This window comes from Heteronotia binoei, chromosome 21, assembly GCF_032191835.1.
Source record: "Heteronotia binoei isolate CCM8104 ecotype False Entrance Well chromosome 21, APGP_CSIRO_Hbin_v1, whole genome shotgun sequence".
Classification (NCBI taxonomy): domain Eukaryota; kingdom Metazoa; phylum Chordata; class Lepidosauria; order Squamata; family Gekkonidae; genus Heteronotia; species Heteronotia binoei.
The window spans coordinates 99,492,684-99,517,275 of NC_083243.1; the positions used below are offsets into that span (position 1 = coordinate 99,492,684).

General features: G+C 41.2%; 1 protein-coding gene across 3 annotated transcripts in view; it reads right to left on the bottom strand.

Annotated features, from left to right (window-relative positions):
- Positions 1 to 24,592, bottom strand: part of PRDM11 (PR/SET domain 11) — a 59,078-nt gene that overhangs the window by 24,261 nt on the left and 10,225 nt on the right. For 2 of the 3 annotated variants that reach the window (XM_060262998.1, XM_060263000.1), the window contains exons 2-5: positions 9,282 to 9,400; positions 8,606 to 8,709; positions 5,259 to 5,521; positions 4,569 to 4,636 (exon numbers count right to left, since the gene is read on the bottom strand). In XM_060262998.1, the coding sequence (XP_060118981.1) occupies positions 4,569 to 4,636; positions 5,259 to 5,521; positions 8,606 to 8,709; positions 9,282 to 9,397 (551 nt within the window). In that variant the 5' untranslated portion in view covers positions 9,398 to 9,400. Of the gene's footprint in view, positions 1 to 4,568; positions 4,637 to 5,258; positions 5,522 to 8,605; positions 8,710 to 9,281; positions 9,422 to 24,592 lie in introns of all 3 variants that reach the window. The other variant, XM_060262999.1, reaches the window with a different exon arrangement.

Sequence of the window (24,592 nt, forward strand, 5' to 3'; positions counted from 1 at the left end):
CCCCCAACCCTACAGGCAAGAAACTCGGCCAGTTGTATATTCATGCTCACCTTTTCCTCAACTCATACCAAACTTTCAGCTTTTCTAGAAAGTGGCAGATACTTTACTTCTAAAAAAAAATAGTGATTGGAAAAAAATCAACACACATCCTGCACCGGGGGAGGAGGGCAGAAAGAAAGCAACTTTAACTTTAAATGCATTGTCCAAACTGCTGGCTGGCTTGGTTTGGCGAAGTGATTTAAAGAGACAAATACCTTCTCCAAGCCAGCCAATGGGATGGTGGGGGCTTCAAGAGCCACACAATATGTGTGAAAGAGCCACATGTTGCTTCTGAGCCTCAGTTTGGCCACCCCCGCCTTAGAGGTACAGTCAAGGCACTTTTTCCCCCTTGGAGCCAACTAAATCTTCTCAAAGTTTGTACATTTGTAAAATACTCAATAATTCTCTTATCCTAATCCAAAACTCACATCATGAGGGACACTTTACTGTTTCTGCTAAATCAAAAATAAATAAACTATATCTCAAATGCAGTGCTTTCATCCATGTATAAGAATCTCCCAAAAATGGACAAGAAGGTTTGCACAAGATAAATGTATCACAAGGTAAATACCACATAGTCATATGATTGGTAATCCATATCAGCGTGGGTAACTTTCCATAAACCTAAATGCTAAACATCTGATACTCTATCCACACATTTCATGATATGCCAGTCCCCTTCTGTTGCTAACTTTTGTTAGTGGATTAAGATTTTTTTCCCCTTCATTTGGTATTCTTTCAGTGACCCCTTCCTGTCTAATGTTTTAATTATTGTTTTAATGTTTTTGTATGTATTTTAGCTATATTCTTAAAATGTGATTTTATTATATATGTTTTAATTCGTTAGCCATCTTGGTGGCCATAATGAGGGCAGAAAGGCAGGGTATAGATTCTGTAAAATAAATTAATATGTGATTAGCTCATGTTCACCATGCTTTATGTCATACAGATGGTATGACTACATGCATGGGATAACTCTTGCATACATGTTAACAGAACAAAACATCTTAGCATTCAATATTGGACCACCTCTGCTCAGAAAGTCATATTATACAAATGCGTACAGAAGTACAACATGGCTTACAAAAAGCCATCTAGACTTGCCAGAACATTAGTGTTAAAGAAAACTGAACTTAGGCCATTTACAACACCACCATACGTCCTTCCGTCCCAAGCAATTCTTAGAAAGAGAAACTTCTACCACGGTAGTTTTTCTAAAGATAACTATGCTTGAGAATTGTGTTTCAACAAAGACTAGAGATCTTCTTGTTCATCTTAGCTGTTCACTACATCTTTTTCTTTACAGAACAAAGGAGGGAAAAGCAGCCAGTGTTGCGAGATTATCTCCACCTCCCATTTCACAGTTGAAGTAGCAGATGCTTCTCTATGAGAAAGAAAGCAATACAGGACCCCCCAAAAAGAATGACACAAACTCTGAAGGGAAACATCTGAGGAACAGGAAAGCAGCGAGGCAGCAGAGCAGACTCTGGCTATATTATACATTACAAGTAACTCTTAATATTTAAAAGCAATCATAGGGTCCTTGATTTGCATAGGAGCTGAACTGAGGTGCAAAGGGGAGAACAGGTTTAATTCTTCCATCTCTTTGAGCTCTTTCTCCCCAAAATTCTCCTCTCCACCAGAGCTATTAGCCACAGTGGGGATGGGGAGATGATAAGATACTTGTATTGTACCTACCCTCCACCTACCCTCCCCCACAGAACTAATAACAGCTCCAAGGAGTCATGCCTAATGGGAAAAGTGTGTGTGTGTTGTGTGAGCACATGCAGTGGTGGTGTTCGTCTTCTTCCCTACAACATCTGTTTTTTAAACGTAAGATGATGTTTGGAGAGCCACAGCAAATCCCCCTTATAACATATAGCATGGCCCCAAAAAGGTGGTTAAAATGCCTTTCAGCTATACTAAAGCTTAGACAACATTATTTAAAGAAGTTTCTTATTATTTCAAGAAGATTCTGTATAGTTCTAAATATGCGTTAGAAATTCCAGGCTACTTTTGGAAGAGACAGGCAGAATAAATCTAGATTCAAGAGAGTAGGAATAATATCAAACAGTAATGCAATCAAACCCTCTCCACTGAGACAGGCTCAGTTTTCCAAAATGATTCTAAATCTTTTCCTGTCCATCATGCTCCTCTTTGGGGGCTATCTGAAAACTGAAAAGGCAGAATTCTATCAAAATGACCTTCTTCAGAAAGTTCGCAACAGACATTCTTGTTTTCTAAGTCAATGTTCTCTCTATTTCTAGTTTCATCCCTCTTTAATTTAACAGCAAGGAATCTGGCTGTGAGAGATAGACCAGAGTGAGGGAAAGTGTTAGAACAGACAAAAGAAAGTACTTTGGCACACAACAGTGGACTTCCATATCATAAATTGCTAGCTTAGATTCCCCCCCAAGGGATTAGGACAAATTTATAAATAGCAGAGTTATCAACAGATGCATACAGAACTTCCATATATAATAGCACAAATCTGAGTATTTCATGCTGGAGGAAACAAACTAATAAGTAGGGTATGACCATAATCTTCATGCCCTGCTCACAACCATCCAGGATCAACGGCTAGTCACAGAGAAAAACAGGACCATGGTCTGATGAAGCTAGATAAACTGTTTTTATTGCCTATGTGCATCAAGATAGTTGCCCTAAACATATTGGTAATTAGCGTAGCAGAATTGTTTCATGAACATATTAACACATGCACTAAATTAACCATTCCTGAATTCCTTTGCTATTCTTCTATAAAACAATAAAGTCACAGACTACAAAACACAAAAATATTCTATACCGGTTTAAACAAATTATTGAACAGTATCAATATTAAACAGTTATAAACAGCCTTGAAACTCAACCCTACACATGCTTATTTGGAAGGATGTCACTCCATGTTCAGTGAGTTTTATTCACAAGTTAAATATACACATGACTAAACCTTAGCCATAAGAAGTAGTCAATGACATTTATGCTCTTGAGCGAGGTGAAAATAGCTAGCCCCTTTTAGGAAGTTTGCTACCATCACACTGTTCAAACGTTCATAATTTCTCAATGTGTTATATGGCAGCTCTTAAATATGTTAAATATGGTACTGCTTGGGATTTGTGGGCTGCAAGGAAGGCATTAATGATTCAGCAGAGTATACCATATGGATACAGAACTGTTTCTGCATAGTAGTACCACTGTTGGGTTTATAAAGATGCTTCAGAGTTCTATTGTTATATAGCCAGCAAGGAATATATACTGGGAAATCCCTAATTTAAAACTTCACTTTGGGCAATGAGAAAACATCAACAGAACTATTTTAGTCAATTTATTTTGTTTTCCACAAGAGGCATAAGAATTTAAGCCAAGACAAATTTGGAAATTTGTGGAGTAAGCAACCTACAGTAAAAGAACTAGATTCAAGTCCAGTAGAAGAAGAGGAAGAGATTTGATTTATACCCTGCCTTTCACTCAGAGCAGTTTACAATCTCTGTTTCTTGCCTCTCCCCACACTAGACACCCTGTGAGGTAGGTGGGGCTAAGAGAGTTCTTTCAAGAACTGCTCTTGAGAGAGCAGCTCTTTCAAGAAATGTGACTGACCCAAAGTCACTCAGCAGGTGCATGTGGAGGAGTGGGGAATCAAACCCCAGATTAGAGTCCACACATTTATCCACTACACTAAACTGGCTTAAGAAGCACCTTAAGAACCAACAAAATTTTGGGAATATACGCTTTTGAAAGTCAAAGCTCCCTTAATCAGCTTTGACTCTTGAATGCTCATACTCTGAAAATCTTGTCAGTGTCTAAAGGTTCTAGTGAACTCAAATCTAGCTCTGTGCCAATCAACATGGCTACCCTATGAAACGACCTACAGTAAGATAATTTTTTTTAAATGTGAATGTTAGCTTCTTTGCAAAATACCATGTATAGTAGATTAATTAAATTTTATTAGCTGGACAACTAAAACTAGCAATTTTAGTGAAACGACCTACAGTAAGATAATTTTTTGTAAAATGTGAATATTAGCTACTTTGCAAAATACCATGTATAGTAGATTAATTAAATGTTATTAGCTGGACAACTGAAACTAGCAATCCGATCTCCAAATCACATCAGAAAAAAAAACCCCACAGAAGAATGCTAGAAAGTTTCCATTTCAGATATATGCAGAAACCTCCAATTTTTCATAATTTGACAGGAGTGATAAAATCGAACAGAAAAAGATTTTTTTTAAAAAAATATAAATCTGGGAATTAAAACCCCCCCTCAAGACAGAAATAACCACTTTAGAAAAGGTCATCTGTGAGGTTAAATTTTCTGAACCCTTCCCCCATACCTACTGTGAAACACTAAAATTCCAAAATAAAGGAGAAAATGGAAAAAACATTTGATGACACAGTGAAAAATCTTTCTAAAACATTAGACAGTAGTCATTTCTTGAAAGCATCACCAAAAGAGAGAAACAGTAGGTTTTCTCCTTTGTCTCAGCATAAATATTTTGAGGAAAAAAAGAATAAAGAACCTAGACTCACCTCATCCAGTTTGATGTAGTTTCATCTGTCCCATCTATGGATTTATAGCGGTTGTTCTTATCCACAATCTAAAACAAAAATGAGGGGGAAAAGTCTAGTAGGAGCACATACTGAACAAGAATGAGGAAGTGGAATAATTAACTTTTATTTATTAAGAAATTTATATCCTCTCCTCTTGACAATAGAACCTCTACAGATTAAGACATACAAGAGAGGACCCTGTCCTTACTGCCAGCAACCACAAAGATGGGGGCATATGGAGCAAAGCTTCTAAGCAGGGCTAAACTAACAGGCAGATTCAGATAACATTAAGCAATCTTTTAATTACTTTGGGTCCCCCGAGAGTTTAGGGCTTTACAGGTAATAATTAGAATGCCAAGTAGTGCTTGCAAGCAAAGTGACAGCCAACGTAGGTCTTATAATGATGGCAAGATATATTCCTTAGGACTTTTCACTTTGAGAACTATTGTTTCATGACAGCAGTTTGGAACAATACTAAAGGTTGGTCTACAGAAGTATTTATTCTAAGCAAATTATTTGATTTGTTCCTACTTTAGTTTTAACAATCAGAAGTTTAAACAGTTCCTTACTGTAAACTTGAGGAGCTCCACTAGCTACAGGTACTCATTTTTCCAGTAAAAGATTAAAAGCATTAAAAGCCTTACTGAGTTTCACAGTTAGGATACCTACCAGCCAAGAGAAGAATCCTGCTGACTTGTCCTGACTGGAGAGTTTTCCTTCATATGGGCCAAAGATACGACCTTTGGGAATAACCTCATTCACACAGCGCACATCCCGCTCCCCATTTGGCTCTTTCACCACCTCCATGCCGGGAGGGACAGTCATTGCAGCTCGGTCAGGGATGCCAATGGGTACTGGAGCATCTGACACAAACACGGGTGGACCATGGTTTGGACATTCATCTACAAAGTACTCCTGGCAGGATTCACAGACTGAAGAAAGAAGAGGCAACAAAAGAAAACTAGGAATTGCTCTGAAAAATCAAGTAATAAAACAGATGCTAACTAGTATACAGTCAATTTTTTCTGGCTTTATTATATTAAAGCTTCTTCTCTTGACTAAGGTGAACTTCCCAATTTAGGTAACCCAGGCTAGATAGCTGCTTTATTTCTGTTGTTTCTCTTTCAACTGCAAGCAAAAACAAGAGAAAAAGAATCCCCAGAGAGAAATGTTGCAAGGGTAACTGACCCAGTAAAACACGGAAAAGTGGGCAAAACTGCCCCCTTGCCAGTTCTGCCAATACTCAGTGCATCTGCCTGGGCTGAATGGGTTTTCTCCAAGTGAGTAATAAGAACATAAATCTGCAAATCTTCAGTACTGATTTTTGAGGCTCACAGGTGGGGGGAAGGGGGCAAAAAGAGGTGGAAAAATCTTTCTCCCTCACCTCCTTTCACTGATGCTGCACAGAATTCCGCCCTGTATTACCATGTTATGTTGTATTTGATTCAAGTAGAGTGAGATTATGATGATTGTGGGTTTTATTTTTGTATCACAATACTGCCACTAAATATGATAGCCAGGGAGACATGGGGTTTTCTGAAAGAACTCAAAGGTGAACTTGTGGATCTTTTGACAAAAATATGTAATCTTTCATTGAAATATGCCTCCGTTACTAAGGACTGGAAGGTAGCAAATGTAACCTCCATCTTTAAAAAGGATTCCAGAGGAGATCCGAGAAATTACAGGCCAGTCAGTCTAACTTCAATACCAGGAAAGTTGGTAGACACCATTATCAAAGAGAGAATGAGTAGGCACATTGATGAACACAAGTTATTGAGGAAGACTCAGCATGGATTCTGTAAGGGAAGATCTTGTCTCATTAACCTGTTAAGAGTTCTTTGAGGGGGTGAACAAACATGTGGACAAAGGGGATACAATAGATGTTGTTTACCTTGACTTCCAGAAAGCTTTTGATAAAGTTCCTCATCAAAGGCTCCTTAGTAAGCTCAAGAGTCATGGAGTAAAAGGACAAGTCCTCTTATGGATCAAGAACTGGTTAATTAATAGGAAGCAGAGAGTGAGTATAAATTGGGAATTTTTGCAATGAAAGATGGTAAGCAGTGCGGTGCCATAGGGCTCAGTACTTGGTCCAATGCTCTTTAACTTGTTCATTAATTATTTGGAGTTGGGAGTAAGCAATGAAGTGGCTAAGTTTGCGGATGACACTAAATTGTTCAGGGTGGTGAGAACCAGAGAGGATTGTGAAGCACTCTAAAGGGATCTGTCGAGGCTGGGTGAGTGGGCGTCAACGTGGCAGATGAGGTTCAATGTGGCCAAGTGCAAAGTAATGCACATTGGAGCCAAAAATCTTAGCTATAAATACAAGTTGATGGGGTGTGAACTGGCAGAGACTGACAAAGAGAGAGATCTTGGGGTCATGGTAGATAACTCACTGAAAATGTCAAGACAGTGTGTGATTGCAATTTAAAAAAAGGCCAACACCATGCTGGGAATTATTAGGAAGGGAATTGAAAACAAATCAGCCAGTATCATAATGCCCCTGTATAAATTGATGGTGTGGCCTCATTTGGAGTACTGTGTGCAATTCTGGTCACCACACCTCAAAAAAGAGATTATAGTATTGGAAAAAAGTGCAGAAAAGGGCAACTAGAATAATTAAAGGTTTGGAACACTTTCCCTATGAGGAAAGGTTAAAACGCTTGGGGCTGTTTAGCTTGGAGAAATGTTGACTGCGGGGTGACATGATAGAGGCTTACAAGAGTATGCATGGGGCAGAGAAGGTAGAGAAAGAAGTACCGTATTTTTTGCACCATAAGACTCACTTTTCCCCCCCAAAAAAGTGGAGGGAAAAGTATGTGCGTCTTAAGGAGCGAATACTGCAAAAAATTCACACAAATGCCTCTAAATTCACACAAACAGCTCTAAAAACTAGGTGCGTCTTATGCTCAGGTGCGTCTTATGGAGCGAAAAATACGGTACTTTTCTCCCTTTCTCACAATACAAGAACTCGTGGGCATTCAATGAAATTGCTGAGCAATTGCATTAGAACTGATAAAAAGAACTACTTCTTCACCCAAAGGGTGATTAACATGCGGAATTCACTGCCACAGGGGGTGGTGATGGCTACAAGCATAGATAGCTTCAAGAGGGGAATGGATAAGCATATGGAGCAGAGATCCATCAGTGGCTATTAGCCACAGCTTATTGTTGAAACTCTCCGTCTGCGGTAGTGATGCTCTGTATTCTTGTGCTGGGGGGGGGCACAGTGGCAGGGCTTCTAGCCCCACTGGTAGACCCCTTGTGGCACTTGGGTTTTTTGGCTACTGTGTGACACAGAGTGTTGGACTTGGTGGGCCATTGGTCTGATCCGACATGGCTTCTCTTATGTTCTTATGATACACCCCTGTCACTTCCCAACTCCCAGGCAGATTTTTCCCTGCCAAAACTTAAGTTTCCTTCTGTCTCTGAAATGTCCCACAGTAGTTTGTATTTCTTCTTTGTCATAAAAAGACTTGACTGTCCCAGCCTTTGTCAGAGATTTCTCTGAACAAACAGCATTTTAAAACCTGCTTTTCATGTGCCATCCATCACAGAGGTTTTGCTATTTCCTGGAAAAAATAGCTGATGTCAACTCACTTGTGTAGGAAGGAGTACAGAAAATATACCTCCATGATCTGCTTTAAAAGACAATTCACCAGACAAAAAAGGGAACAAACCAGAACATTTTTCTCCGATACCTAAATCTATGTCAAGACAAAAGCTGTGTCTTTTCATCAGCAGTTCTACTAAGTGTCTGTTCTGGAGGCTTTGCCCTCTAGATTCACAACTGCAGCCCATGCTGTGTGTCAATTCTTTGCTAAAGACATGTAGTTGCATATGCTGAAAATTGCCTGCAGCTCCCCTCTAATACTTCAAAAGATGGAAATACATTTGTCTCATCTACTGCTAACCAGGTGGCAGACATGGAGTCCCAACTAGCAACTTCATCCTTTCTAAGAACTGAAAGAGAACAATTTCCAATTGATAAATATTGCATTCAGTAATGAGGCACTTACACCAGAAATCCACTTGCTGAAAGCTCTTAGACATCATCAAATCCTGCTTTCCTTTCATTTTCTTAGGCTCCATGTCCAAAGACTGGGAATCAACCTTTCCTGAGCTGAAGAGAATGCAGAGAAAGACAGAAAATTACTTCAAAGAACAAGCTTATTTTAAAAAAAATACTGGACAAATTATTTTACTTTTGTCTGCCTGCCCTTATCTTGGCTTACTTCAGAATTAATTTAGTCCCCGAGAGGACTTTTACAGTGCAGGTAGCTCAGTCAGTGATCATCACACCAACCACAACTTTGATAAGAGAAACTGAACAACTGTAACGCATATAACTGGATTAAGCCTGTATGTTCAGTTTTTGGAGATGCTTGAAGCCACTGTGAGCAGCCAGAAGGAATTTTGCTACACTGCTAACCAGGAGGACTTTTCTACCTGACTGTGGGCATGCAGTCAAATGGTCACTCCAATTACTGTTTTCTCAACCTGAGTTGCTCTCTTTACAGACATACTCAAACACCTCTAGTCCCATCAGCATTACCTGGTGCTATGCAAAAATCAAAAGCATAGCCTAGAATACATCCAAAAATACTCTGCAACATGCTAGAAGTTCCTCGACAAACAACTCAGTGTGGAGCAGGGTACAAGGTTTAAATTTACTGGCTTAGTGTGTCCTCTTACCAAAGCTGTCCATATTCTTCTTCCTGGCATGGTGAGCAGGGCTCTGTCTTGATAGTAACCATCTCCCCCATGGAAGCTTGGTTTTGGATCAAGCAGTCATTCAGTTTTTCACTCATGTTCTATAAGGGAAACCAAAACAGCTGGAAAAAAGATGTTGGGAACATTGGTTTGGATCCCATGGAGGATTTCCGCAAATGGGGGTGGGGAAATTATGTTGATTCCCTCCTTCTGTGGTAGCCCTCCAACAACTCCCTCATGTTGTTTCTTGAGGTCCCTATCCCTAAGCAGAATTTCAGGGGGCAGGTGGGAAAATTGTGCTCCACAGACAGAAATCCTCTACAGGATCCAACTCATTAGCTGTCACTTCAAAGGAGTTCCCCAAATAGTCCTTTAGAAAAACTGATTTTTTACCTTATGAAGAAAGCAAGCAAACTTCATGTTATCTGGCAACAAAAATCAGTTACTTTTTTGTGTCCACAGCAGCATTCCCCTTTCCAAGGCTCAAATGGCAAGCCAGTCAAGGGTTAATTGATAACTTCTCTCGCTGCTGAATTCAGCAATGGATTAAGAGGTCTAGCTGGCATGGTGCTGAATCATAATAGTGATGCCAGGCTGGTGGTGGGTATCTCTAAGAGCTTTAAGGATGGATCCGGGATGGAAATTACATCACATTTGGCCAAAACCCCAGATTTGACACAAGTACAGTGGGCGATGTTGTGGCTGTCCCCTCCCAAACTTTAGAGTTTTCTGGGATGCCAGAATGTTGCTGAATGAGCTTACATCACATCCAGACTTTTGACTGGACATGACATCATACACTGTACAACACCATTTCCACCCAAGGACCCTTCTCCCATTAGTATAGTAAGCAGGGACAGGAGAGTAGGTTCACCAGCAGGCGCCCTCTAACATAAGTGGGAATTTGGGTAAACCTAATATCCTTTTCCCCCTTGCACTCAGTGGAAAGTAACACAGTAATCTCCCACTCTGGGGCCCCTCCCCCAGAGTTGATCAGCTGGCTGCTGAGGGAGATACTAGCAGCAAAAAGAAGCCTAGGCCTCTGTTGCCAGCAATATGGTGATGTCACCTCAGACACACACAAGAAGTGACAACATCACATCACTGGCAATTCAAGGAATCCCTTGTAATTTGGACAAAACCTCTATATAAAAATGACTTCTACCACTGTATTTTTGCCCAAACAGAGCATCTCCATGTTGCCACTGACATAGGGCTGCAAACCTCCAGGTGGGGGCTGGAGATCTCCTGGAATTAAAAATGATCTCCAGATGATGGAAATCAATCCTCCTGCAGAAAATGGCTGCTTTGGAGGGTGGGCAGACCCTGCTGAGGCCCCTCCCCTTCCCAAACCCTGTCCCCCCTAAGCTCCACCCCCAAATCTCCAGGTATTTCTCAACCAGGAGCTGGTGACATGATGTGCAGGAAGGGGGACCTGAAAGCCATATAACAAATTCCTTTCAGCTCTCACCATGCCTGAAATCTACTGCAAAGCTGATAAAGCCATCTAGTTCCTAAAAGGCAAGACACTACTATTTACATTGGGAATTGTAATGACTTATGAAGCTTGGAAATTTTACAAAATAAAACTAGCCCTTCTCCCAATATCCAGTAGACAACTTCACCATACCAGAGGACTTGGTTTCACTGAGGCCAACATTTATATTTTACTAGTAACACAACTCAGACAAAGACAAGAGGCCATGTGGTATGCAGTCTGCAGATGAATAAACTGATGGAATACAATGTGCAATATATTACTAATTAATCAAGAGGCTAATTTTTAAATAATGCTATGAATTTTTCAGCAGACTGACAATGGTCCCTGAGTCACAACTCAACTGGAGAGAAGCTGTGGAATGCTGGTATGTCAGCATCTGCAGAGGCAGCCCACATATTAGTAATCAAGGCCTGGCTAAGGGCTGCCTTACACTGAAAATGGAAATAACAAAACAGATAAAGCTTGTCCCATTACACTTTGTTGGCCCACATGAATGAGCTACACCAAAACAATTTGTCAGAACTTCTTTCCCTCCTCTTGCTGAACTCAGTATCATTTTAGAATCATAGAATCATAGAGTTGGAAGGGACCTCTAGGGAGGTCTAGTCCAACCCCCTGCACAATGCAGGTGTGATGGAATTGGAAGGGTTAATAGAAAAGCTAAGGACTCAGGGAGTCTGAGTCATGTGATCTGAGGGTGGGGGCGGGAGTGCTCGGAACTTTCAGGATGAGTGAGTGACAGATAATGGCTGGAGAGTCAACTGTCAGCAACTGTCAGAGGGAGACAGTTGAAGTGAGTAGTAGATGGTCAGCAGGAGAGCTGAAGAGAGAGCTGATACAGAGAGCTGTGAAGAGACTTCTGGTGAACTGAAGCTCGCTGTTAACTCTGTGGAGACAGCCAGGTGGCTGAGAGTGACAATCGAGTGTCACAGTGAAAGACCTGAGTGGTCACAGAAATATTTACACTACTCTTAAGAACTAACAAGGTTGCTGAGGGAGAGATGTGGGTCTGAGGGAGTCAGGAGGGCTGGGAACAGACACACCAGTCGACTCAAGAGACCAGACACATAAAGCAAAAGAGGCCAACCTAATTAGAGTTTGGAGAGTGAAGAATATAAGAACTGTGGACCCTGCGATACCTCAGTGAACCTCTGTATTATAAAGCCTGAACTGTTTAGTAACTGTTATTCATCCAAGATACAAAATAGCCTACGTAAATATATCTCTTCCCCCCAGCTGGAGACTGTGTGTAAATAAAAATCTGTGGTTAACTGTTAAGTTCTCTGGTGCCTGAGTATTTGGAATCAGCAGCAAATCAGCAGTGGTCCCCTACATACATAGTTATCCGTCTATCTGAAAATAAAAGAAAGCCCCGAAGAGACTAGAAATCCTTATTATACCCACCCCCTTTACTCAGTAGTCGTGAGGTAAAACCAGAAGGAAGAAACAAAGGCTGCAAGAGGGGCCAGGGTCTCCATAATTCGCCATAAGTCGCCTTAAGGGGTGCAGGGCGGTCATAGCAGGAAACTCACAAATACCTCCCCCAAAATTCACAGGATCTTCATTGCTGTCAGATGGCCATCTAGCCTCTGTTTAAAAACCTCCAAGGAATGAGAGCCCACCGCCTCCCAAGGAAGCCTGTTCCACTGAGGAATCGCTCTGTCAGGAATTTCTTCCTAATGTTGAGCTAGCAACTACTGATTAAATTTCAGCAGGCATGGTGTGCCCCCCCCCCCCGGTGTGGTGCAGGCAGCAGAAACTCATCTTGAACTGGTAGAATGCACTCTTGATGACCATGTGAGTGGCCCGGTGTGCCTGGTTTTATGCTGCCCAGTCTGTGGGCACATCTTCGGGGTACAGCCTCAGCAGATATGGCAGGAACAGGTAACCATGGTCACCTGCAGGGGAGGGAGGCAATGAGGAGCCATCCTTGCGGGAGGCCCTCCCCTTCGTGAGGACCTGAGTTTCCAGGCACCACCTTGGCAGGAGGAAACATGTCCTGGGGTGTGGGGTAGCTGTGACAGCCACAAGTGATGGACCCCCACCACCTTCCCCCCCTTGCAAATCACCAAGCCCTGGCTGAGAGAAGCAGGTGGGAGCGCCGCCTGAAGGGGGCGGATCTGATGACTGCCCGGAGGGGTGGGAGCCGAGGCCCCAGGCTTGGGGATTGCGCAGAGAATCCTTTCCACCTTGTCCACCATGTGGGGCAGCCATTGAGAGGGAGCACCTGGAGGGTCAGCAGGAGTGGTGTGAGGCGACTGCCACAGTTCATCGCTGGATGGTGGAGATGGAGAGAACGATCTCAACAGCCACTGCACACCTTTCCAGCTTCCTGGTCATGGCAAGGCAGTCACAAGAGTGGTGGGGGAGGGTCGAGGGGCTTCTTGGTAGCATCGACCAATCACTGGAAGCTGGGCGACAGACTGCTCTTCCCAGCAGGAGCAACTCCACCCCAGGGGGGCCGGCTGGGCGGGACCCATGTGCAGAAGGCACCAGGGCCACTGTCCTGGGTGTCAGGGCACCCATGACCAGTTGGGGGTTGCCCGGACGCCAGGGAGACATGCCGCCCTCTGTGGGTTGGGACACATGTATTTTGGGGGCGAGAAGCGGACCCTCCAAGGGCTGTTGCTTGAATAAAGCTTTTGTCTGCATGGTGCATGGAGTCATTGTGCCTCTCTGGCTGACTGTGGTGGGAGAACTACTACCATACCAGCTTTAAAACTGAAATTTGGTAGACAGACTGCTGAAGAACTTTGAAAAAATGGCACTGTAGACAAGCAAAAAACTCCAAACATAAACATTTACCTTAAAACAGATCACCATTTGAACAAGTTTTAAACAGAACAAGTCAAGCCATACACAATCTGGAATTTAGACATGTGGGATTTATCTGACACCTTCAGACATCTGAATTAGCCTTGGGAGATCTATAAAAAGCAGCTAGGAACATGCATCTATGCATTGACAACACAAACGTATTGTTATCTAGTCAAGCAGCCTTTCCATCACAGTGTAATATCTTTGCCTATAAGTCCTGGAAGTTGATCGATGCTGCCCTTCCTGCAAGTATACCATCAAATATAAATGGATAGCTTAAGGTAGGAAAGGAGCTGGGTGCGGGGAAATTTCTATCCTCCAGAAGTACCAAGCTTTGTGAATAAATAAATGTATATAGCAGGTATGTCCAACAGGTAGATCGCGATCTACCAGTAGATCGTGGAGGGGTCAGAGGTAGATCACCAGCCCCACTTGGTCTCATGGTTTGCTGAAGAGGTGTTTGGGGGGTTTTGATGATTGTTTTGGCATGTGTGGTTTTGGCATCATCCAGAGGTCTTCAGTTCCTCTTGATCTTTAATACTTTAGGACAGTGACACTTTTGGACCAGATTCAGCCAGTGTTAACTTAGAACCCCAGCCACCCCAGTATAACAAAGATGAGTGTTCCAAAGAAGAGCAAAACCTACCACTTTCATGATGAATGGGAAATGGGACTACTTCTTCATCATGGTGAAAGACAAGTATTGTTGTCTACTTTGTAACCCTGTTGTATCCTTGCCAAAAAAGGGTAATCTGGAGCATCATTATAAGGCTCTGCATAGTAATAAGTTTGATGCTGATTTTCCACCCAAAAGTGAAATTCGTAAACTGAAGCTCAAAGAACTTAAATCTAAATTGGCTGCAAGGTCACATTCAGTCAATGCAACCATGGCATCCTTCAAGGTCAGCAACCTGATTGCAAAGAAATGCAAACCTTTCAATGAAGGAGAATTTGTAAAGATTATTTTCTTGAAACAGCAGACAATCTTTTTGAAGGATTTAAGAATAAGAAAGAGATCATAGCTGCTGTTCAAGATGTACAATTGTCAAGAAACACTGTCGTGCAGCGAATAGAAAAGATGTGTGGAGACACAACTGAACAATTGTTGGAGGATGTTTCAGTTTGTGTTGCTTTCTCACTCCAAATGGATGAATCTACAGACATAAGAGACATAGCCCAGTTACTAGTCTTTATCTGGGTGGTTTTTGAAGACTTCAGTGTTAAAGAAGAACTATTTGGAATGATTTCTTTAAAAGGGAGAACTACTGGTCAGGAAATATTCAGCTCTTTCCATTCTTTTGTGACGAAGTGTAATCTTCCATTGCATAAACTTGTTTCCATCACTACTGATGGAGCAAGAGCAATGACAGGTGAGGTTAACGGTTTCATAGGCCTCTGTAGACAGCATGATGACTTTCCAGATTTCCTTTCTTACCACTGCATCATTCACCAATAAGTTTTGGCAAGCAAGAGACTCAATACAAAGACTGTCATGGACATCACTTTCAAAATTGTAAATTCAGTTCATGGAAGATCACTTCAAAGATTACTTTTCAATATTCTTGATGAAGGGGCAGCAGAAATCATTTTGCACAAAGATGTAAGGTGGCTAAATAGGCACAAATTTCTGCAAAGATTCCGTGATTTGCTGAATGAAATAAGGTTTTTGAAGGAGAGGGGAAATGACAAAGCAGAGTTGGAAGATAAGGAGTGGTTATGTGATCTGGCATTTCTCACTGACTTTACAGGTGAACTAAGTGATATGAACGAAGGTAAAAACAAATGCATTGGCAAGATGATGAGTACAGTGTCATCCTAAGAGCAAATGATGACTGACCTTGCAAAAAACACTTTTGATCATTTTCCTAATATGCAGGACCATCTGGGACAATATCCAAATCTTGTTTTTTTCAGAACAAGAAGTATCTGCTCTGTTATCGAAAAAAGATTCTGAGACTTCCAAAGAATTGAAAAAGTTGTGGAGTACTTGTCATACCCATTCAAAGCAGATATGAACATTAAGGAAATTGCAGCTGCTATCAGTAAAAATTACTCATTGAACAAGGCATCTCTTGAAAACGAAATAGTAACTCTTAAAAATGACATTTTTCTCAAGATCCATGCTGAGCAAGAATTGTTTTGGAAGCTAGTGCCTAGAGACAAATTTCCCAACTTGAGAAGATGCAGTGAAGCTGTATACTCCTGTTTCAGTTCAACTTATTTGTGTGAATCTGCGTTTTCCCATCTGAAAATGACAAAGAGTACATAACATGACCGAGTTCCAACATAACAGATGAACATCTCCAGGATTCCCTGAGACTGGCCCTCACGCAATATTCACCCAACTTCAAAAAGCTGGTGGATGAAATGCAGGCTCAGACATCTTACGACAGTTGACGAAAGTTATAACAATAAAAATTTAAGAAAAACTGTTCGCAGTTCTTTCTGGATCTTCGTCTCTTTGTTTTGTTTTTGCTTATTTTGCTTATCAGTAAATGACAGAAGGTGCATTGTAAAGGGGAGGGGGTGGAACCCAACTTTGGTGGGTTAAAATCTAATTCAAAACTAATTTGAAACTTAATTTTCATGGTGGTAGATCACCAGCACTTTTGTCCGGAAAAAATAGATCACGACCTGTTCGAAGTTGGACATACCTGGTATATAGGAAGGCCCCAAAGTAATCAAGTGCCAAAACCCTCAAACATGTCTTCATGAAACTTACCACAGCACAAAGACAAAAACCCTAAGGAATTCATGCTTAGCTCTGCTCCTATTATGAAAAAAGTAACATAAAACACAATGGCTTCATCTGGGATTTTCTTCTTCAAGAAGCAAGTTACAAGTACTGGCACAAATGATAGACAGCTTATACAAGGCAGGAGAGGCTATACCTCTTCCAAAAGCCAGGATCCGGACTTACCCGGGCCGTTGTTTGGAGCACCGCAAGAGGGGTGAAGAGGGAGGGCAGCCATTGCTGCATCTCTACAGGGGGAGGAGAGGGGGCGGGTCAGGGGGCCAGCGCGGGAAGCTGGGTGCCCACACAGCCCCTCTCAGACCTATGGGGTCTCTTTGGGGGAGAGCAGAGGGTGGGGGCACCTGCAACTATTTAGGTTGCCAGGCTGCTACTGCCCTTCTTTGGACGCCTGGTCACTTGGCCCGCCCGCCCAGCCCTTTAAGTATTTTTTAAAGTTGCGTTCAGTTATGTTTCATATGTTCCTTCTCGTCAAAACTTGGCGGTATCAGCATGGGGCTGGATCCATTCTCAGGAAAAGCAGCCTGAGTTCTCATTTCCTGAGTGTGGGGATCTCAATAAGGGATCTTGGCGTGAGGGGCAGCTGAGGTGCCCAGCCCAGGAGCATGTCCAGGGATCACCCTCATGCACAGGTGGCAGGGAGACCACCTCTGGGCTTCCGCCCTAGTGGGATCCAAAACCTGCCAGCCCGTCTACCAGCTGATCGACTGGCAGGAAGTGCAGTTGATTGACAGGATCCTTACCCAATGCTGTGCAAAGGCTTCTTACAGCTGTAACAAATAAAAGTTGTGGCCAATTTTATTCCACTTTTCTGAAAATGCTGTGTTCTCTGTGTTATTTCAACTCAGTTGTGTATATTAAACTAAAATATGCAGTCACAGAGGACTTGGTTCAGGGTGCCCATCTCTGCCCCTCTCTTTGGTGCTGGAGCTGCAAAAGAATTTTAAAACTCTCAGAACACAAGATCTTTACAAATAAAATTTCCATACCACCATTCCTCCCTCAAAAATCAGCTAAAATCAATTTATCCACTCCCTCTTGCTTATACCTATGCTGTTAATTCCATTATTATCAATTTCAACAATTCCATTATTATCAACAACTTCAATTTTAAAGCAGAGGATGAGCAAAAGATATTCAAAACTAATTTTCACGCAGCTAAAGCAAAAATAAATAATGTTCTAAAACTTTCAGTAATGATTAAAATACTCTATAATAGTTACATTACAAATCTAATTAATTTACACAGAGCTCTACATAGAAGTTTGAAAAATTATAAGGCTGTGCTCTTATACAGTACATATAGCATGTGCCTTACTCCAATTTCTTAGAAACATTATCCGCTCTTCAGAAGTCTTTATTTTCTAAAAAGTTTGTTTAATATCATAGCAGTCAGGGCAGACCTAGCAGTGTGACAAGCTTCTCCTACTGGCCATCTGCTATGACTGCAGAGATTTTCTAACAAACATTTTAAATATCTGCTGTTAATTTGTTTTTGTGTCCTTTTTAGTATGCAGTGGCAACTGCTGGCATATTCTCGTGTTCCAGGATGAAATCCAAAACAAAGAATTATTCAGCAAACCATTTATATTTATTGAACTTTTTTTTTTGCCATCAACATCTTACATATGGCAATCTTGGGATTTCAAGGCAAGAGATGGTCAGAAGTGGTTTGCCATTACCTTTCTCTGAATAGCAACCCTGGACTTCCTTGATGGTCTCCCATCCAAATACTAACCAGGGGCGACTCTGCTTAACTTCCAAGATTTTATGAGATTGGGCAAGCCTGGGTTACCCAAGATAGGGCATAGAATGTCACCTAATTGTTGACATTGTTGAGGCAGCATACTTTATCATACTTGTTGATGATTAAAGTATCTTTGTTGATTTAAAACAACTGAGCCCTTTAAAAGTTCATGACTATTATTTGACCGCTGAAAAGTCCAACTCAATTTAGCAGCAACAGTTTTAGTATCCCTGTCAGATCCATTTCAAAAAGTACATTCCCCCTATACAGCTATTTTACTTATTACAACACAATGTCTATGAAGAACTTTGAAAATTGAAAAAACACAATATAAGTTTTTTTTGCCCTTACTGAAATCTGGAAAAGCATCTCTCAAAGCTTTGAAACTGCGACATTTGCATTCTATATGTTTAATTAGACACATTTTTGAGTCTTTGCTGTATTACCAGGAGTTGCCAGCTGGAGATTTCCTGGGATTGCAGCAAATCACCAGATGTTAAAGATCAAATCACCTAGAGAAAATGGTCACTTTGGAAGGTGAGCTCTATGGCATTATACCCTATTGAAGTCACTCCCCTCCCCAAATCCTGCCCTCCTCAGGCTCCACTCCCCAGATCTCAAGGTATTTCCCTACCCTACCCTACCATTACTTCAACCTTCACTCCCAGGCTGGGAACCAGACAAGCTAATGTGTCTTGCCTTTTCTCTCCCCTAAGCCTGTCCAAAACCGGTGTGGGAAGTCTGAACTCCTTTGCCTCCTAAGAGTTTGGCCAGAATTACTCTTGAGAGGTTCTGATGAGAGAAAAGACAAAAGAAGCATTACCTTTTGCATTTCCCTGTGTGGGGGGTGGGGTGGGGGGAGGTTGGCATGGTGAGTTAATAAATGGACAGGCTGGTAATGGGGAAGCAGCTTTGGGCAGCAAAATGTCTTAAACCACCACTGCTTGTGCAACATTTGATGTCTAAGGCAATGTTTAAATGTTGGTGTCTTTGGGATAACTACATGGAACAGAACTGTGGAAGGGATGGAGAATATCTTTCCATGAGAAACATCTTTTCTGGCAACACACCTACAGAAACTTCATATCCCTAAGAGCCCCAGCCCACCTCTTTAATTCATCTACCCACATTCCATACTCTTTGCCTTTTGTTTATTCAAATCATCTGGTTGGAAACTTTTTAAAAAATATTATACCCAAAAGCAGTGCTGCCCCCAGATAACCACAAAACGCTTCTTGCAGGGCTAACAGCCACTATATCAGTTATGTTGGCAGGTGAGTCTTTGCTGTAGTGCCAATGGTTACAGGTGGAGCTTCTATCGTTGGTAACAGACACCTGGTGGAAAGTGAGTGTTTTAAAGTTAGGCACGTTTTTATTATAGAATTCCTGGACCCTTGGCTAAATTCACAGTCATAATTGACTTAAATGCCTCCAAAAATTAAAAGGTCTTTCCCCTGAAGCTCTTGTCAAAGCTAAGAACACAAGAATGAGCCACACCCAACATAATTTATGTGTTGTGAGCAGCCCTGAGCCTGCCTCGGCGGGGAGGGCGGGATATAAATAAAAAGTATTATTATTATTATTATTATTATTATTATTAGTTTAGGCTAGGCTTTCACAGCCACCCAACTGCCTTGGTAATACCATCAGAACTGTCTAAAGACAAAGTAGCTACTCTAAGCCAGTAGAGAGTTCTTGATACCCAAAACAGTTAAGCAAATAAGATAATGTAAGCAAAGAAGCTGATTTTTTTTTTGTCTTTTGGGCTAGTAACTTTGTGGACATTCGCAAAGAATAATTGCACTAATTATCTGTATTTCTGCTTTTACAGATCACTGAAAGAAACTGAAATATTAAATCAAGTGGTAACTTTGATTAATACTTCTTTTATTTATTTAAATATTTATATATCACTCATTTCCTCAAGGGAGCTTAAAAATCACAATTTAGAAACATAAAATAAAGCCCCAAACACCAAACATGCAAAGATGTCTGCATTCTATATCCCAGTAGCCCTGGCACATAAAATGGCCTTTTAGCACCTCTAGAGATACTGTCCACCCTGTTCCACAAAGTGAGAGCTACAGTGGAAAAAAGCACAGGCTTTGGTTGATGCCAGGTGGGGAACAGCCAGAAGGAGGCAGCAATTTTTTTCCTTCATTTGAATACATCTGTACTGACTTATACCCCACTCCTTCCAACAGCCAACTTCCCAGACTGCTGTCAGAAAAACATGTAACACTGCTAATAGCTGGTAGAAAACTGTCCTCAACTGTCCTCAGAGTAATGCCTGGTGGAACAACTCCATCTTACAGGAAGTCCTATGGAAGTCCAGATGTCATCTGGTAGAGAGCTCCACCAGCCAAGGATCACTATAGAAAAAGCTTTTGCCCCTGCTGAGGACAGTCAAGCCACCTGTGGGCCAGGCACCACCATAAGAACATAAGAGAAGCCATGTTGGATCAGGCCAATGGCCCATCCAGTCCAACACTCTGTGTCACACAGTGGCAAAAAAAATTATATACACACACACACTGTGGCTAATAGCCACTCATGGACCTCTGCTCCATATTTTTATCTAAACTCCTCTTGAAGGTCGCTATGCTTGTGGCCGCCACCAACTCCTGTGGCAGTGAATTCCACATGTTAATCACCCTTTGGGTGAAGAAGTACTTCCTTTTATCCGTTTTAACCTGTCTGCTCAACAATTTCATCGAATGCCCACGAGTTCTTGTATTGTGAGAAAGGGAGAAAAGTACTTCTTTCTCTACTTTCTCCATCCCATGCATTATCTTGTAAACCTCTATCATGTCACCCCGCAGTTGACGTTTCTCCAAGCTAAAGAGTCCCAAGCATTTCAACCTTTCTTCATAGGGAAAGTGTTCCAGCCCTTTAATCATTCTAGTTGCCCTTTTCTGGACTTTCTCCAATGCTATAATATCCTTTTTGAGGTGCGGTGACCAGAACTGCACACAGTACTCCAAATGAGACCGCACCATCAATTTATACAGGCTGATTTGTTTTCAATTCCCTTCCTAATAATTCCCAGCATGGCGTTGGCCTTTTTTATTGCAAACGCACACTGTCTTGACATTTTCAGTGAGTTATCTACCACAACCCCAAGATCTTTCTCTTGGTCAGTCTCTGCGAGTTCACACCCCATCAACTTGTATTTGTAGCTGGGATTCTTGGCCCCAAGCGTTCGGGGGGGGGCATATACAGAGAGGTGGTCCTGTACGTATGAAAGTCCCAAACCATTTAGGGCTTTAAAGGTGAGAACCAGAACCCTGAACCTGATTGGGAAACCAACAGGCAACCAGTCAAGTTGCTTAAGTACAGGTTGAATATGGGATGACCATGAGATATTGGTCAGCAACCTAACAGCCACATTCGATATAGCCTGAAGTTTCTACAACAGCCTCAAGGGCAGCCCTGCTTAGAGCGCTTGCAATAGTCCAACCTGGAGATGATCATGGCATGTATCACAATGGCCAGGTCTGACTGAGACAGACAGAGGGACAGCTGACAAGCCAGGTGGAAATAGCCTGAGGACCACAGTTGGCTTACTGGGAAGACACAGTCCTTTAGAGATATGTCCTAAACCACTGGACCTAAGCTATGGAGGGACTTCAAAAATCATAACCAGCATTTTTAATAGGATTCCAAAACAAACCAGCAGTGGATGCAACTGGTTTAAGATAGGCAAGATACTGTATGTTCCCATCTGCTAACCCTGCAGACTAAGCTAAATGCAGTTTCCAGGTTACCTTCAAGGGTAGCACAATGCATAGTATATTGCAGTAATTCAGCTTCGAGGTTGCAAAAGCAAGAATCAGTGTGGCCATATTGGCTGACTTTAAGAAAGGAGAGTCAGTGAACCAAGTGCAGCTAATGGAAGGTGCTCTTGGCCATTTCTTTGTATGATGTCAACAGCTAGCATGAGCAACTACTGATTAACAACATGATCTGCTTCCTTAAAATCAATGCCAGTGCTCACACCCTGGCTAGCAGCAGCCCACACCTGAATCACAGTATATTTGGCCAAGGTGGACAGATTTTGCAGCTACAGGTGCTAATCCACTTGGTAATTCCCATCTGAGCTTCTCAGTGTCCTAACTAAGCATCTTGCCTGGAGTCCTGCCATGTACTCAACAGGGAGTCGCTACTGTGTGTAAATTTCTAGATGTAATTCAAGCTGCTGATTTTGTAAACATAAAAGTCACATCTTATTTGAATTCTGGGTGTCTGAGAAACCTACCTACTGAACTATTTTAAATGCTGAGGGTCTGCAGAGCTGGCAGGCAGAGATCACTCCTGAAAGTCACAGTGATATTTTAATTCTCTCGCATCTCAATTTGTGCAATATGTTCATGTGGACCTCTAGGCCTTGTTACATACCCAATTCTGAAAGAAAACATCATGCTAATTTTGAATATGTTTGCATATACTGTTTATAAATGCACACATCATGCTTTTAGCTTCAGCATTTATACACAATGAAATCCTACTGCATGCAAAAGTGCCCAGACTATTGTTATTCATCACACATAAAGAAATATTATGTATATGTAAAGTGCAGTCAAATCCCAGTTGACTTATGGTGACTCCCTCAAGTGGCTTTCAAGGCAAGTGAAAATGAAAAGCAGAGGTGGTTTGCCTTCCTCTACAGAGTCTTTGATGGTCTCCCATCCAAGTACCAACCCTGCTTAGCTTCTGAAATCTGACATGACCAAGCTATACTATGGCACTTTCCTTCCCATAAAGAAATATTACCAAATAATACGCCTTAAACCATCAATATTTCCAAGGTATAAGCTTTCAAGAATCAAACTTCCCTCTGACAGATACCAGGTATTGTCAGAGATCTGATAAACAGAGCTTTGACTCTCTAATGCTTATACCCTGGAAATCTTCTTGATCTTTAAGGTGTTACTAGACTAAAATCTTACTCCTTTCACACAATATCCCTAGTAATTTAAAAAAAAAATAAGTGAGTGAGTGTCCTTTTCCTGAAAATTATCTTATTTTTGAAGGTGTTTTTTTTAAACCTACTAGAAAAAAAATGTTTTTCTTCTCATTTTCTCCCCAGATTTAAGCAGGTGGTTTCTACAACATCTAAAGTGTGACATATGTGGTAAGAAAAATCATTAGAGGTGTGTGTGTGTGGGGGGGGGGTGTATGTAGTAGATTGTGTTGTTGTATTGGTTAAAGGTGGATAAAAAGCAGTCATTTAAAAAAATTAAAAATCAGATTTTTTTATTTAAATCAGATTTTTATTTACGTTGGATTTTGAAAAATAAAATGAGGCAAAATCTATCTAAAAATAGTTTTTTACTTAAGATAACACTATACTCCAGAAGTTATTCATCATGAAATGTAGGATGTAGTTCTTAGTTATGTATTATGAGGCTGTGTATTCATGCAAAGTTTAAAATTTTGGTAAACGAATTCTATTAACCCATTCACAATATCATGCTTTCCCAGGGGTTTCTGTAATATTATTTTGGACAGTTTTTCTATCCAGAAGATATTATCAAAGTTGCTTGGTTTTGCAGTTCTCAAAACTGAATTTGTGTCTGCAGATATAACATGCCTCTTCTTCACAACAAAAATGTAACAAAATAAATATATAGAATTAAGAAACTTCAGTCCTGTTGGTCCTCTGCCCATCTATGCAGACAGAATCAACCCCTTATCTCTTAAGTGCTAAATTTCAAGAAGTGAAATGAATATATGATTGTTTGGGCTGAATAGGTTTGGATAAGGAGATGTAAAGAGGTAAGCGTGAGGAGGAAGGGGCAAGCAGTACAAATGAAAAGTGAAACTCCAGAAATCTTGAGATTTTTATGTGTGAATCCTCATGGAAGTGCAAGCAAATCAAGAATACATATGCTATATACTGTCAGGGCTTTTTTTTTTTAGCAGGAACGCAGTTCTGGCTGGCTTAGTGCCAGGGGTGTGTGACCTAATATGCAAATGAGGTCCTGCTGAGCCTTTTCTACTAAAAGCCCTATGTGAAACAATGGTGATGCCAGGGGGTGTGGCCTAATATGCAAATGAGCTGCTGCTGGGCTGCTTCTGCAAAGAAAGCCCTGTATACTGTTATTGTTTTGGTTAAATAAAATAATTCAAATGGTTATTGTTAAAAATTATTTTTATTCTTCCAATAAAGTACAGCAGAAAAGTTCAAATATGAGTGATTAACCTATTGAACTGGAGATAGTTCACCTTGCAGTGATTTCATATCTATATAATTAAAACTAACTTTAAAAGTTATTATACTAAAATGAAACCTTCATCTGCATTGTAAATATTAAGGACAGCAAGAATTAGCCTTTTTGTAGAAAACCATGATTTAAATCAAGTCTTACTGACTAGTGATTTAAATTGTGATTTAAAATCTATCCTGATTGGTTATATCTAAGTTTCTAGAGCAGGGATGTCAAACATGCGGCCTGGGGGCTCCTAACAGGCCA